The following is a 12,209-nucleotide window of genomic DNA, read 5'->3' as shown; positions in this document are numbered from 1 at the left end:
TCTTACCTATTTGGAAATCTAAATCTCACAATGCTACACTTCACACTTGAGTCCGCCCTCACTGATAAACATATAGAGTCTTAAAGGTCAGCAGCAAATGGAGCAGAGGGAAACAAAAGCAAAGAGGTTTTCTTGTTTCTTTCTGGTCGAAGGAGGACTGGGGAGTTGAAAAGTTTCCAGGGAGGGCAGACCTTGAATTTGGTGGTATTGCTGTGCAATTGTTAAACAGGCTTCTGATGGACAGGATATTGGACTGTGAGTTAGCAGTGGGTAACAAGGCTGACAAAGCTAGACAAGAGCAGGAAAGGAAAGGAGGGGAAGATCTAATGAGATATGGGAGTAAAAGAAGCTGTGCGACAGCAGAGAGGTGAAAATATACAGTGATGAGTTAGCATGTCTGATGGAGTGTGAAACTGCAGTTAGCTTATCTTGTTGCTGCATTGTGATATTTAGCAGGAGTGTGCATTGTCGTGTACTGACCTCCTCCCAGCCTCTGCCGTTGGTGTAGGAAATGACATCGATCAGGGGATTGGACAGGTAGCCATCGCTGTTGAAGGAATAATCTCGTCCACTGAGGGAAATGTTGGTGAAATACCTGTAATGGAATTGGGAGAGCAGAAAGGGAGACATGCGGTTTTATTAGTTACAATATGGAATTTATTTGGTATAATGGCATATACAAAAGTCACCACACAAAATTTAAAAAGATCCGACTTTTAATTTGAGCACATTATTTATTCTGAAAAATTCAGATGTAGTTTTTCTCACTAAAATCATTTGTGACAAACTGTACTTATTGATCCTCTGCTGACTATACTTCGCGCAGATGACTTTAGTCAATAAAATAGCTAATTGCTTTTTAATATACCATTTCAGAGAATACAGAAATAGATCTTTGCTCATTCCTTTTTGAACAGTATCTTTGTTCGGAGTCCTCTCCTAGGCTTTTCTCTCTTCCAGTACACCCAGGGGTTTCCAATAGTATTTACATCTAGATTTAGATCTAAGATAGCCATGAAGGAAAGATCATTTTGTGTCTGGTGAACCATTTCTGTATTAATTTGGTCAATTATTTTTGATAAGATTTGGTTTCAAAAAATGAGCAATTTTCACTTCACTGGTAGAGTCCATAAGGTTTTCCTCTAAACATTCCAGCATTTCAGATGTAACGGACTGCAATGTGGTTCATCATGCCATCACCTGATAATCTGTAATTGTCCATGTTTTCTTCCTTTATTTGACACCAAATCAATCTGTTGTGTTTGTTGTCAAAGGTACAACTGTCTATATTTGTGATAGTCAGACAGAAAAGGCGTTTTCTTATTGCAATCATTCAAAACAAATTGCTGGTATAAAAATAGCATGTAATGGTAGTGAGGAAAACTTGCTGACGATGCCATTCTGCTACAAAGATTAACCATAACCTTTACTTAGTTTACTTGCAGGATTTCCCACGCAGAACAGGGATACTTTTTATATTTACTCACGTTTCTAAAATAAATAAACAAATAAATAAATACTAGTTTCGATAGGCATCTCATAGAGATGCATCAGTTGGTTTATACTATGATGAAAATGTTATAGGGGAAAAAAACAAGAAAAGAGCCAAAGATATCAAAGGTTTAGGTGCAGAGATAAAACCTTCCCTGCACTTCAAGGAGACACACTCTGGTGTATATAATAGGAAATTTCACTGCTGTGAAGTAGAGATCATAAGGTGAAAGAAAAAAACACAAGCAAAGGCAAGACAGAAAGCAAGAGGCAAGATACTGAGAACTTCCAAAACATTTCTCCACCTTCAGCTGTGTATCTGTGCAGGCTTACAGAGCAGAAAATAACAAGTCAGATGAAATCAAAGGACGCAAACATTGCAGGAAAAATTAGGACTTAAACTTATATTACCAAAAGGGCAAATCCAAAGAGAATATTAACCATGAACAGATAGCAGCGGAGAGAAAGCAAAGGGTTTATCTTTGATCTTTTCAGTAATAAAATCTAACATAAAACAGACCTGAAAGAAGCTAATCAAAACAATCTAATTAAATCATCCTAAAAGCTCACAAACACAGGCTAAATTAATACATTTTGTACTAAAATACAAAAAGAAAACCTTAAGCAACCCAAAAACACGAACCTTCCTAAACTGAAGGGGAAATTGAAAAACCTCACACATCAAGAAATGGTTGATTAAAGACACACTGCATGGCATAATAATTAGACAGTCAAGTATTCCTCTTTGTAAAACTGTCTCTTCTGTAGTTTCATTGGTCCTGAGACTTTTGACCCTTCCTCATTTCCGAAAGTCCATTAAAATTCAGTGTTCATAATACATTTATAACAAGTCATTAAATATGCAAAGCTGGTATGTAGAAATTTTGTGCACACGAGTAAACACAAGTGTCAATAAGAAACAACATTTTGTGCAGCTTTCCTTTAAGTCTCTCCTTCCTGAATGTACTACTGCAAATGTGTGGGAATTTAACTGTGAGCACATGTTCATGTTCTTTTCATGTTACAGTTTCTGAGACTGATCACTGGAATCTAAGATTTGTTACAGATAAATCTTCTATTGATGATCAACCCCAACTAAACCCCCCAAAGTCTCATGGACATTTCGGCTGACTTATTCTCATCACAGGAGGGTCTCTTTCTTTTCTTTTGAAAAGCAGAAATCACATCACTGGCTTATCTGTAAAATAAATGCCCACACACATTATAAAACCATAACAAGAAAAACATTGTTGTGTCTGCCATTTGCACAGTTTCCGTCCCATCTGCTTTGTGGCAAGCCTGACGTAGGAAGAATCACAGGAAGACAAAGTGTTCAGCTCAAAAGTTTTTTTTTTCTTTTTCTACCCCAGGAGGGTTTCTTACTGATAGAAATGTCCCAGAAATATCTGTCAGCCATGATAAGAGCTTATTTCTGTGCTACCTTTATTATCTGTAAAAGCCCTGGATACAATGGGCCATTCTTTATGGCACGGAACAAGATAATGTCATTGCAGACTTCCATAAGGCCAAAAAAGTTGAAGCCATGGTTGACTATTGTGGGAATGTCATCCCATCAGATGAAATATGATGAACAGCTATTCATATTAGCTCTATTAGTGACAAAAACATATTTTACTTGACATTTTATTATTTTTTTACACTCATCATGACTTTTTTTAAGACCAGTTTTGGTCAAACATTTGCTTAACTTAATGGAGCAGAATGTACAAAGCATCTCCTAAAAAAATTAAACCTGGGGGATTCTTGCTTGTGTGGTGAAGGGGTTCTGTGCTGATGGGCTTAGGGTACATGGTTGAATCTGGGGTGTGTTGCATCCAAAATAATAATAATAATAATAAAAATAACATCCCACTGTGAGGAGATTCAGTAAAAATGCATGAGTTTTGAGTTTGATATATGTTTTTGCCAATATAAGTATCAGTGCCATGCAGCTGAAAAATGATTGTGAAATTGAACTTCCACTCTCGTGAAAAAAAGCAAAAGGATGCATTCACTTTAATCTGAAAGGATAGGGGTGGCTGCTGGCTAAATTACTCTCAGGTTGCTGTAAAATACAATTTTACCACACCCCATAATCACAACATCCATCACACATTTGTCGGGTAAGCAACGGAATGATAAACACTGCAACCATTATATCAACAGAATATTAGAATATGACTGTGTAAGTAATCATGTCAGCCTGCAGTAGCTGATGTAAATCTTCAGCCAGAACACATTCAGCACAGCTGCTGCAGACACAGCTACGCCCACCAGGAAAGCGCAATTCAAAAAAAGACGCTGACGAATGTGATGCTGAATTAATCTTCCACTAATGTGTGACAGTTTGTACTTCATTTCTGGAGTTTAAAAAGAGGAGGCCTAAGACCTGCCGCCGTGCCCATGAGCATCTGCTGTAGACTGACATCTCAAAGCCTCTGTGGAGTTCCTCTTTTAACAGCTTCTACCTGAGAAAAAAATGACTGCCTTCAGGCTCAGAGTGGCACAAGTCAAAATTGTTCTCCTCACTTTAGCCAGCTACTGTTAGTCTGAGGATGATTTTAAGCTCCTTTCTTTCCTTTTCACCTTTTCTTTCATCTGCTTGTGCGGTCTTTATGTCTATCTAACTTCACCCTTACTATATGAAATTTTCTTCTTTTTTTTCCCCTTGATGCTGACAGGGGAGTACAACGCTGAGAAGCAGAGAATTAAAGGTGAAAACCATGACGAAATGTCATGAAGCAGCAGGAGGGCCAAAAACAAAAGAAAGTGACAAGCAGGAGGATCTGTTGAATAAGAAACAAAAAGACAGAAAGGCTAAAAGAAAGAGAGAGGGACACAGAGAGAAAAAATACAATCAAGAAAGTTAAAGATTTTCAGTGTTCTGGATGACAAGTAGCATCAAACACAGTACAGAATAGAAAAAAAAAACAAGCTGTCAAGCTTCCCAAGACAAATATCCAACAAAATTTCAAAATTATTAAGATACTACCACAAAGCAGTGCATAATTATACAACTCCTGTGTCCTCAGGCATCAGTAAATGTAACTTCCTACACATGAATCTGAAGAGGAGAAGTGACTATGAAGGAAAGAGGATCCAAAAGAATGAAGACTGCCTCACAGGTAAACGTGATTCACAGTCAGAATGATACTCACAGAGCAGCAGACTTGAGATGAAGCATAATTTAATCAACAGATTCATGACAAAGACACATGACAGCTGTGCTTCAAACAACAAAAGAATGATTCCCTGTGGAATTAATATGACTTTCTCCCTAATATAATGATAGAGAACATGAGGCCAGAAATGTACGTCAGGAGATTTTGAACAGATGAAAACCTAAGTAAAAAAGGAGAAGTACAAGACAGAGAAAACAAGTCAGTGATTGAAAGGCAGTGACTCAGGGATACAACTGTGGTTCTTTATTTCTTATTTCTTTATTTCTCCATTTATTCAGCCAGTTAAGCCATAAAAAGAGACCTTTGAAATAAATAAAGCTCACTTAGGGCTACAAAATGTTGAAATTGGTAAGAGAACAACCTAAAACTATCTACTGAATGAGTGATCTACCAAAACCTTGACTAAAGAGCCCCATTGCTCATGTTAGATATTTTGTGGCATTAAAGGTATGCCGAGTCCCTGTTTCTAGCCTCAGTGTGGTTCATAATCCGTCACTTGGTGACAAAAGAGTTACCTTCAGCTTGCTGCTCTTCTATTGGCCTACTGTCAGCTCTGCTTTGTTTGCTTTAACCAATCATGCCGAAGGCCATCTCCTGTTGAGCCGCTATCACTGCAGAAGCTTTGGATTGCAAAAAAAAAAGTTAAAAGCCTGTTATGCAAGCATTCAGTTATCAGAGTACTTTTGGTGAAAATAAAGTATCTAGAACAATCTGCACTGATTATTTGTGGTGTAACTATTTCTGATGACCAATTAAAAGCAGAAGGCAGCAATCATCTTCTGAAATCTTTATATGAACAAATATTCAATGATACTACTGACAATATTACAAATGTAAATCATATATTAATAGAAACATTACCTAAATTTAATGGATAAATGGTAACTTTTGCAGTAAAGAAAGATTCTGTGGCTTCATCACAGGATGTCACACATAAAATGTCACAACAGACATAATATGATTTATCCAGGCAGAAGGATGATCAAAACAGTGCCAAAGTTATATGCCTGCCTGTGTGATTTACAGTGTGGAATAATGGTTTAGACTTCTGCCTGAACATAAACCAATAATGGCAGCCATGTATGAAGTTGAGCGATTTTCCATCAGTGGAAACATTCTGCCTCTTTGTTGCCTGTTACACGAAAGCTTTCTTTGTAACCATGGCAACCTCTTCAGAAGTAAGAAGCAAAGAAAGCAAACAAAGAGAGATGAAGCTTTAAAACAGAGAGAAGATAAAAACAAGAAGCGGGAAAGACTGTTGTGTAAGGCAGAATGATCAAGAGCCATTGCTTGCTTCACTTAATTAAAATACAGGATTGTTCAGCATTTATTATTGATGGTTTGCTAGACTCTGGTCTGCAGTTCTCAATATTTTAAGTAGTAATAAAATCACTGAATACACTTCTTGCATGAAAATGTAATTTGAAAATAATTTTTCAAATAATTTTTTACTGTAAATTCAGACTTAACATAAGAAACTGAAGCTAAAAGGTTAAAATTTTAAATATATACAATTCAAATACATTTAACAAGAGCAGTCAACAATACCTGGAAATAGTGAGCATAAAAAAAAATTCAATTCGACTGAAAATTGATGCAGATCTTAGGTAACATTTAACAGCTTATATATATATATATATACATATATATATATATATATATATATATATATATATATATATATATATATATATATATATATGTATGTGCTCAGTGAATATCTCAGACAACAGGGAACGGAGGTTGAGGTGCCAGAGATACCATCATGGCAGGACAAGCCCCTACATGGGATGTACCACCAGCAAATAACCCAAGTGGCTGATATCAGTAAATCCTACCAATGGCTGGAAAAAGCTGGACTCAAGGACAGCACAGAGGCCCTCATCCTGGCCGCCCAGGAACAGGCCCTAAACACCAGAGCAATAGAGGCCCAGATATACCACACCAGACAAGACCCAAGGTGTAGGTTGTGCAAGGAGGCCCCTGAGACAGTCCAGCACATAACAGCAGGGTGCAAGATACTGGCAGGGAAAGCGTACATGGAACGACATAACCAAGTTACAGGCATAGTGTACAGAAACATCTGTGCAGAATATGGACTGGAAACCCCGAGATCAAAGTGGGAAACACCCCCAAAGGTGGCGGAGAACGCCAGAGCTAAGATCCTGTGGGACTTCCAGATCCAGACAGACAAAATGGTAATGGCGAACCAACCAGACATTGTCGTAGTGGATAAACAACAGAGGAAAGCCGTTGTGATAGATGTAGCAATACCAAGCGACTACAACATCAGGAAAAAGGAGCACGAGAAACTAGAGAAATACCAGGGCCTCAAGGAGGAACTGGAGAGGGCCTGGAAGGTGAAGACCACAGTGGTGCCTGTGGTCATCGGGGCCCTCGGGGCAGTCACCCCCAAACTGGACCAATGGCTACAACAGATCCCAGGAACAACATCAGACATCTCAGTCCAGAAATGTGCAATCCTTGGCACAGCCAAGATACTGCGCAGAACCCTCAAGCTCCCAGGCCTCTGGTAGAGGACCCGAGCTCAGAGGATAAGAACCACCCGCGGTGGGTGAGAAGGGAATTTATTTTTTTTTTTTATTTTATATATATATATATATATATATATATATATATATATATATATATATATATATATATATATATATTCATTAGCACAAAGCAGACCATCGCTGTGACTACTTCTAATTTGTGAAACAAACTGTCTGTTTACATCAGGTGCTTATAAAACCACTTTTCCTTTTTTGGTCTTTAATCAGAACGAGTTCTGACTATTGGAATTGTGTTGTTTATTGCTCCTGTGTCTTGTTTCATGCTTTTCTTAAATTTTCTCATGCCTTAATTGTTTGCATTTTATTGAATGTTTAATTGTGCAGTGTTTTGCACAATTGTTGTTTTTTGTTGTTTAATCAAACTAGACTTTAACATTACTGAATAGAAGATAACCCCTGGAAGTACTAAAAAACCGTAAACTAAAGAAGAAAAAAAAACTCTCTTAAATCAGGTAACAACTCACAGATGGTCAGTATAAAGTGTTCAGTAGATGGCCCTTGGTACCTTAAAAAATGTTTTCTGAAACAACCAAAACTGTGAAAGAATCAATTGGTAAAAGGACAAAGGCGTGGTCACAAGAAGTTAGCAATGAAAATAATCAACACATATGCACAGGGTTTTCCTGTAAGTATCCTTGGTACGGGTATCCTGAGGGACTTCATTGTTTTAAAACGGCAGTTTATTTAAAGAAGTACTAGTCTGTCTATTTAATAATATAATTTAGATTGCAGCTGATCATAATGTCCCCAGAACGCGATGTAAATCTACAGAAACATAATAGAAAAAGATTATACAGTATCACTGTAAGAACTGTCATTACTTTTGGTATTAAAACTGGATGGTGAACAACATCTTCAAAGTGCCTTCGAAAGCTATAGGCAGATGAATTATACCGGGGATTCCAGAGCTTGTGGTAATGTTTAGCTGTGACTTGTGTTTTGAGAGAAAGAGGATTACTCAAATGTAATATTCAGACGGATATTGGCTTTGTCAACAGCTTTTAGTGTAAAGTGAAATGACACAGTATATCCTCCTAGTGAGGCGGCTTGCATATCTGCTTTGTTTGATGGTCAGGCTTTGTCCACCATGCAGGATTATAAAAAACATTAGTTTTGCTGCAGGAATATTTTTCGCTAAAACAAAGGGTCCAATTCTTTGTTTGTTTCCGCTGTAAATGGTTTAATGTTAAAATAACAGTAACATACTCATAATGATAATCCAGCAGCTTTTGTAGTTTCATTTCTAGTAAATGTGTTAATTTGATGCACAGAAGAGCATCAGTACAGTAAAATTAGCAATGGACGGTTACTAGGGCCCTAATGACCTGAAAACTGAGAAATTGCAAATAAAAGCAGAGTACATAACAGATAAAGCCCTAGAGCTAAAGAGAAAAGTTCTAGACCAAGTCAAGTCCACTAACTTAATTTATTTAAAGGAGTACTAGTCTGTCTATTTAATAATATAATTTAGATTGCAGCTGATCATAATGTCCCCAGAACGCGATGTAAATCTACAGAAACATAATAGAAACAGATTATACAGTACAGAACTGTTGATAATAGCTTTTCTGTGCAAATGCCCAACTCCACACTGTTAATTGCTTCAATGGTAAACAAAACTGGTGCGAATACTAATATGCATAATACATTTCTGCTTATGTGATGCTATCCAGCATTTGCAGCAAATTATTACATTAGTGTTACACCCCCTCTAACATCTCTTTATGCATCACATGTACTTGCTTAAGCTTTTAAAACAGCCATTTTTACCTTCTCTTTCCCTTGCTACACCTCTCCTCTTATACCACTGCTATTTCTCTCCCCAATGTTCTCCCAGTGAAAAATATGATTCATAGTTCATCATATTTCATGATAGAACTGCTGTGGGGCCAAGTCCCGTCCTGTGGAACGCTCTAATATTGTGGAGACTAATGCTTGTATTATATGCAATTGCACACATAGGCTCAGCATATAAAGGGAAGAACAAGGCCTATGCATGAATCACACCATACAAATGAAAGGCTTGTGGCCATGAAAACCACAGCAAGGGACAGTTTTACAGAGAGGTAAAGATAAACATGCATCCTGTGTGACTCAGATTCTGCAGATGTACACAAGCACGCCACACAGTCTGCTACGTGTCATTTAACTGGGTTCAACTGCGTTCCTTAAAACTCACAAGTCATCAGAAGCGTCAGTTATTTCACTCAAAATAAATAAAATAAAGAGTAATGTTTACACAACTTGTCAGTCACCTGTCTCACATTGCCTCATCTCTCCCTACAAATGCTGTGTCCTCATTAAAGGGGTGCATTGCTTCTCCATTGAAAGTCTTAACCAAGTGAACTCATCAAACATGCACAGAAATGTCTGTTGATGCAAATTCTAATAGTATTACTGATACTATTATAAATATCTGGCCACCATCGGGAGGTTAGAACTATGGCAGACTGCACCTATGTTAGCTAATCTTCATGCTAAATAGCTACAATTATTCTGTTTGCAAATCTTGCTTAATTTAGGATCTTTTTAACAGCAAAAACATAACCATTTTTAATATGTAATTCCAAATAAATTCCGACAAGGGTTTAGTTTGGGAAAAGATTGTCCTATTATGTGATTCAAGGATGTTGTCTTTCACCAACATCCTTGAAACACTTTTATTTTGTCCCTCTTCCAATAGAAGACTGTACCAGTCTGCTTCTTTAAAAGACATACCACGTAAGGGTACACATGCACCGTAGATTTCATCAATGAGACAAATGAATAATGTAGTGTAAAATACATATTGAGACAAAGACAGATGGTTTTGTGCATGACAGTTAAAAGAAACTTCAGATTTTTTTAAAGCATAATCTTTTCATCTATCCCTTTCAGAACAGAAACTCTTAAATTACACCAGTCTACATCAGTAACTGTCATGAATGCAGTGAACTTTAACCCCTTAACTGTCACCACCAAAGTGCTTATATAATAGTCAATGGGTCCATGAGGACAGTGGTGTTGTTATGATAGAGAAGGGGTTTGAAAACACTGTACATTATTGAATATTAGACTATTGTCCCTGTACATTTGGTAAATAGCTGTTCCCATGGTTTTATGTACAATATACATCTATAAAATGAGCTTTTTTCCAAATGTAGTCTATTTGAGAAAAATATGTTTTTGAGCATGTATATATAAGTTTCACAGCTTCCAACAGTCATTGGGAGGTTCAGCAAAAATGGTTGTTGGTTTCAAGGTCCAGTATCCACTTCCAGTTCATAAGTATGGATCTTCAATCATTTAACAACTGTCACTTGTGGACAGAAGTGAGAGAGGAAGCCATGTATAAATGAGAGACAGAAGGATGACTGATGGAGGGCAAACCTAAGATTTCAAGGCTATGCTATGTCACATGGGATTCAGCACAACTGGTGTGTGAAACACGAGTTTGTGTCGATAACATGTGATTTCTGAAATAATGATGAATGGATGACTCAAGAGCTCATGAGAGCCAAGCACTGATGGTGTGAGACAATGAAATAAAATCAATAATGTCTAAGGTGCACAGCTCAGGACTGGAGTTGTCACATGGGAAAGAGGAGTTGTGGAAAGGAAATGGCACTCAACAAATTTAATGGGGAGGACACAGAGCAAGCCAGGAGACAAAAATATTAAAAATGAGATGTGTGAAAGAAATGCCTTTCCTCTCTGGTCTAAAGAAGAATAATTGCTTCATGCTTTGGAATCTAGATGGACTGGGTTTAAAAAAAAACAACTTGCTGACACATATGACATTATTTATGTGGCTGGAGTTTTGATTTCTCAAAGGCAAAGGTTTTAAGAAAAAAGGAGAGTACCATGCAACAAAACATTCATTTTTGAAGACATTGTTTATCTCTTTTCCACTTATTTTACTTTTAAAAAAAGAAACATTTTTATCCTTGTTGATGTGCTTAAATCATTGTTTTTACATTTGGCCTTGTCCTTAGGTCTTACTTTTGTCAACCTGTTTTTTTGCCTTACTGATAAAAAATAAATAATTGTTCTTTTGTACTTTCTATGTCAACTGAGCTTTCATTTTTACTTTGTTGAAAATGTATTCAATTTAAACACAAAACCCAATTATCAAGACTCAACTAGAAGCATTTAATTATGAATAAACTAAATTGATTTTCATTGAATTATGTTAATCAGTTTCTAGAATTCTGTTATAAAAACATGTAATTGCAAATAAATGTATTCAGACTCATTATTTCTGTGCAACTAAGGAAAATAAACTACATAAAAAACTATGTGTTGACATGTTCTCTTACAAATTTTAATTCCTCTCCATCTTCTAACTCTGTGTTTTGGGGGGTTGTCAAGACGATGTGCAAAGCTCGACATTACATGTGTTTGCTAATGCCTGCCATGGCTAAGGCTCAACTGAAACAAAGCTGCAGAGCCTGAGCTTGTTTGACTAGAGAAGAGTACCAGCAGGAAGATACACAAATAAGATGGTTGAGACAGAATAAGAAGAAATATGTGCCAATTTTAAGTATCAGCAAAACTGCAATGAAAGAAAGAAAGACGTGTCAGAATCTGATCATGTCTTTTCTCTTTTAAATGCATTTGAACAAATGTCACTTAAAAAAATTTATTTAGAAGGCCAACTCACTACCAGGTTGTGGTGAATTGACAACGCTCCTCCTTTCTTCACCGAGGTGTTCAAGACGTGAACGCAGATCAGATGAAATGACAACAAAGTCAATAAACCCCTAAGGGATGCTGGTGGTTAAAGCCCATATGGACACCTTTGTGCTTTAACATGGGGTTTGTTAGGAACTATCCATGATGAAGAAGGAAATCTAATAATGAAACATTTCAGAAAACAAAAAGTAGTGGCGAGACAGAGCGAGCAAACAGACAAATAATAAGGCAGACAAAGGTGGAAAAGAAGTGAGTGGGAGGAACTGGTGTAATAGCTGAGGGAGAG

The 12,209-nt window shown here is 37.0% G+C and overlaps 1 protein-coding gene across 1 annotated transcript in view; it reads right to left on the bottom strand.

Annotated features, from left to right (window-relative positions):
• Positions 1 to 12,209, bottom strand: part of grin2da (glutamate receptor, ionotropic, N-methyl D-aspartate 2D, a) — a 207,017-nt gene that overhangs the window by 63,141 nt on the left and 131,667 nt on the right. Inside the window, exon 7 of the mRNA XM_032581124.1 lies at positions 481 to 595. Within this exon, the coding sequence (XP_032437015.1) occupies positions 481 to 595 (115 nt within the window). The remainder of the gene's footprint in view (positions 1 to 480; positions 596 to 12,209) is intronic.

Source organism: Xiphophorus hellerii, chromosome 13 (assembly GCF_003331165.1).
Source record: "Xiphophorus hellerii strain 12219 chromosome 13, Xiphophorus_hellerii-4.1, whole genome shotgun sequence".
NCBI lineage: Eukaryota > Metazoa > Chordata > Actinopteri > Cyprinodontiformes > Poeciliidae > Xiphophorus > Xiphophorus hellerii.
This window is presented reverse-complemented; position numbering and strand designations above follow the sequence as displayed.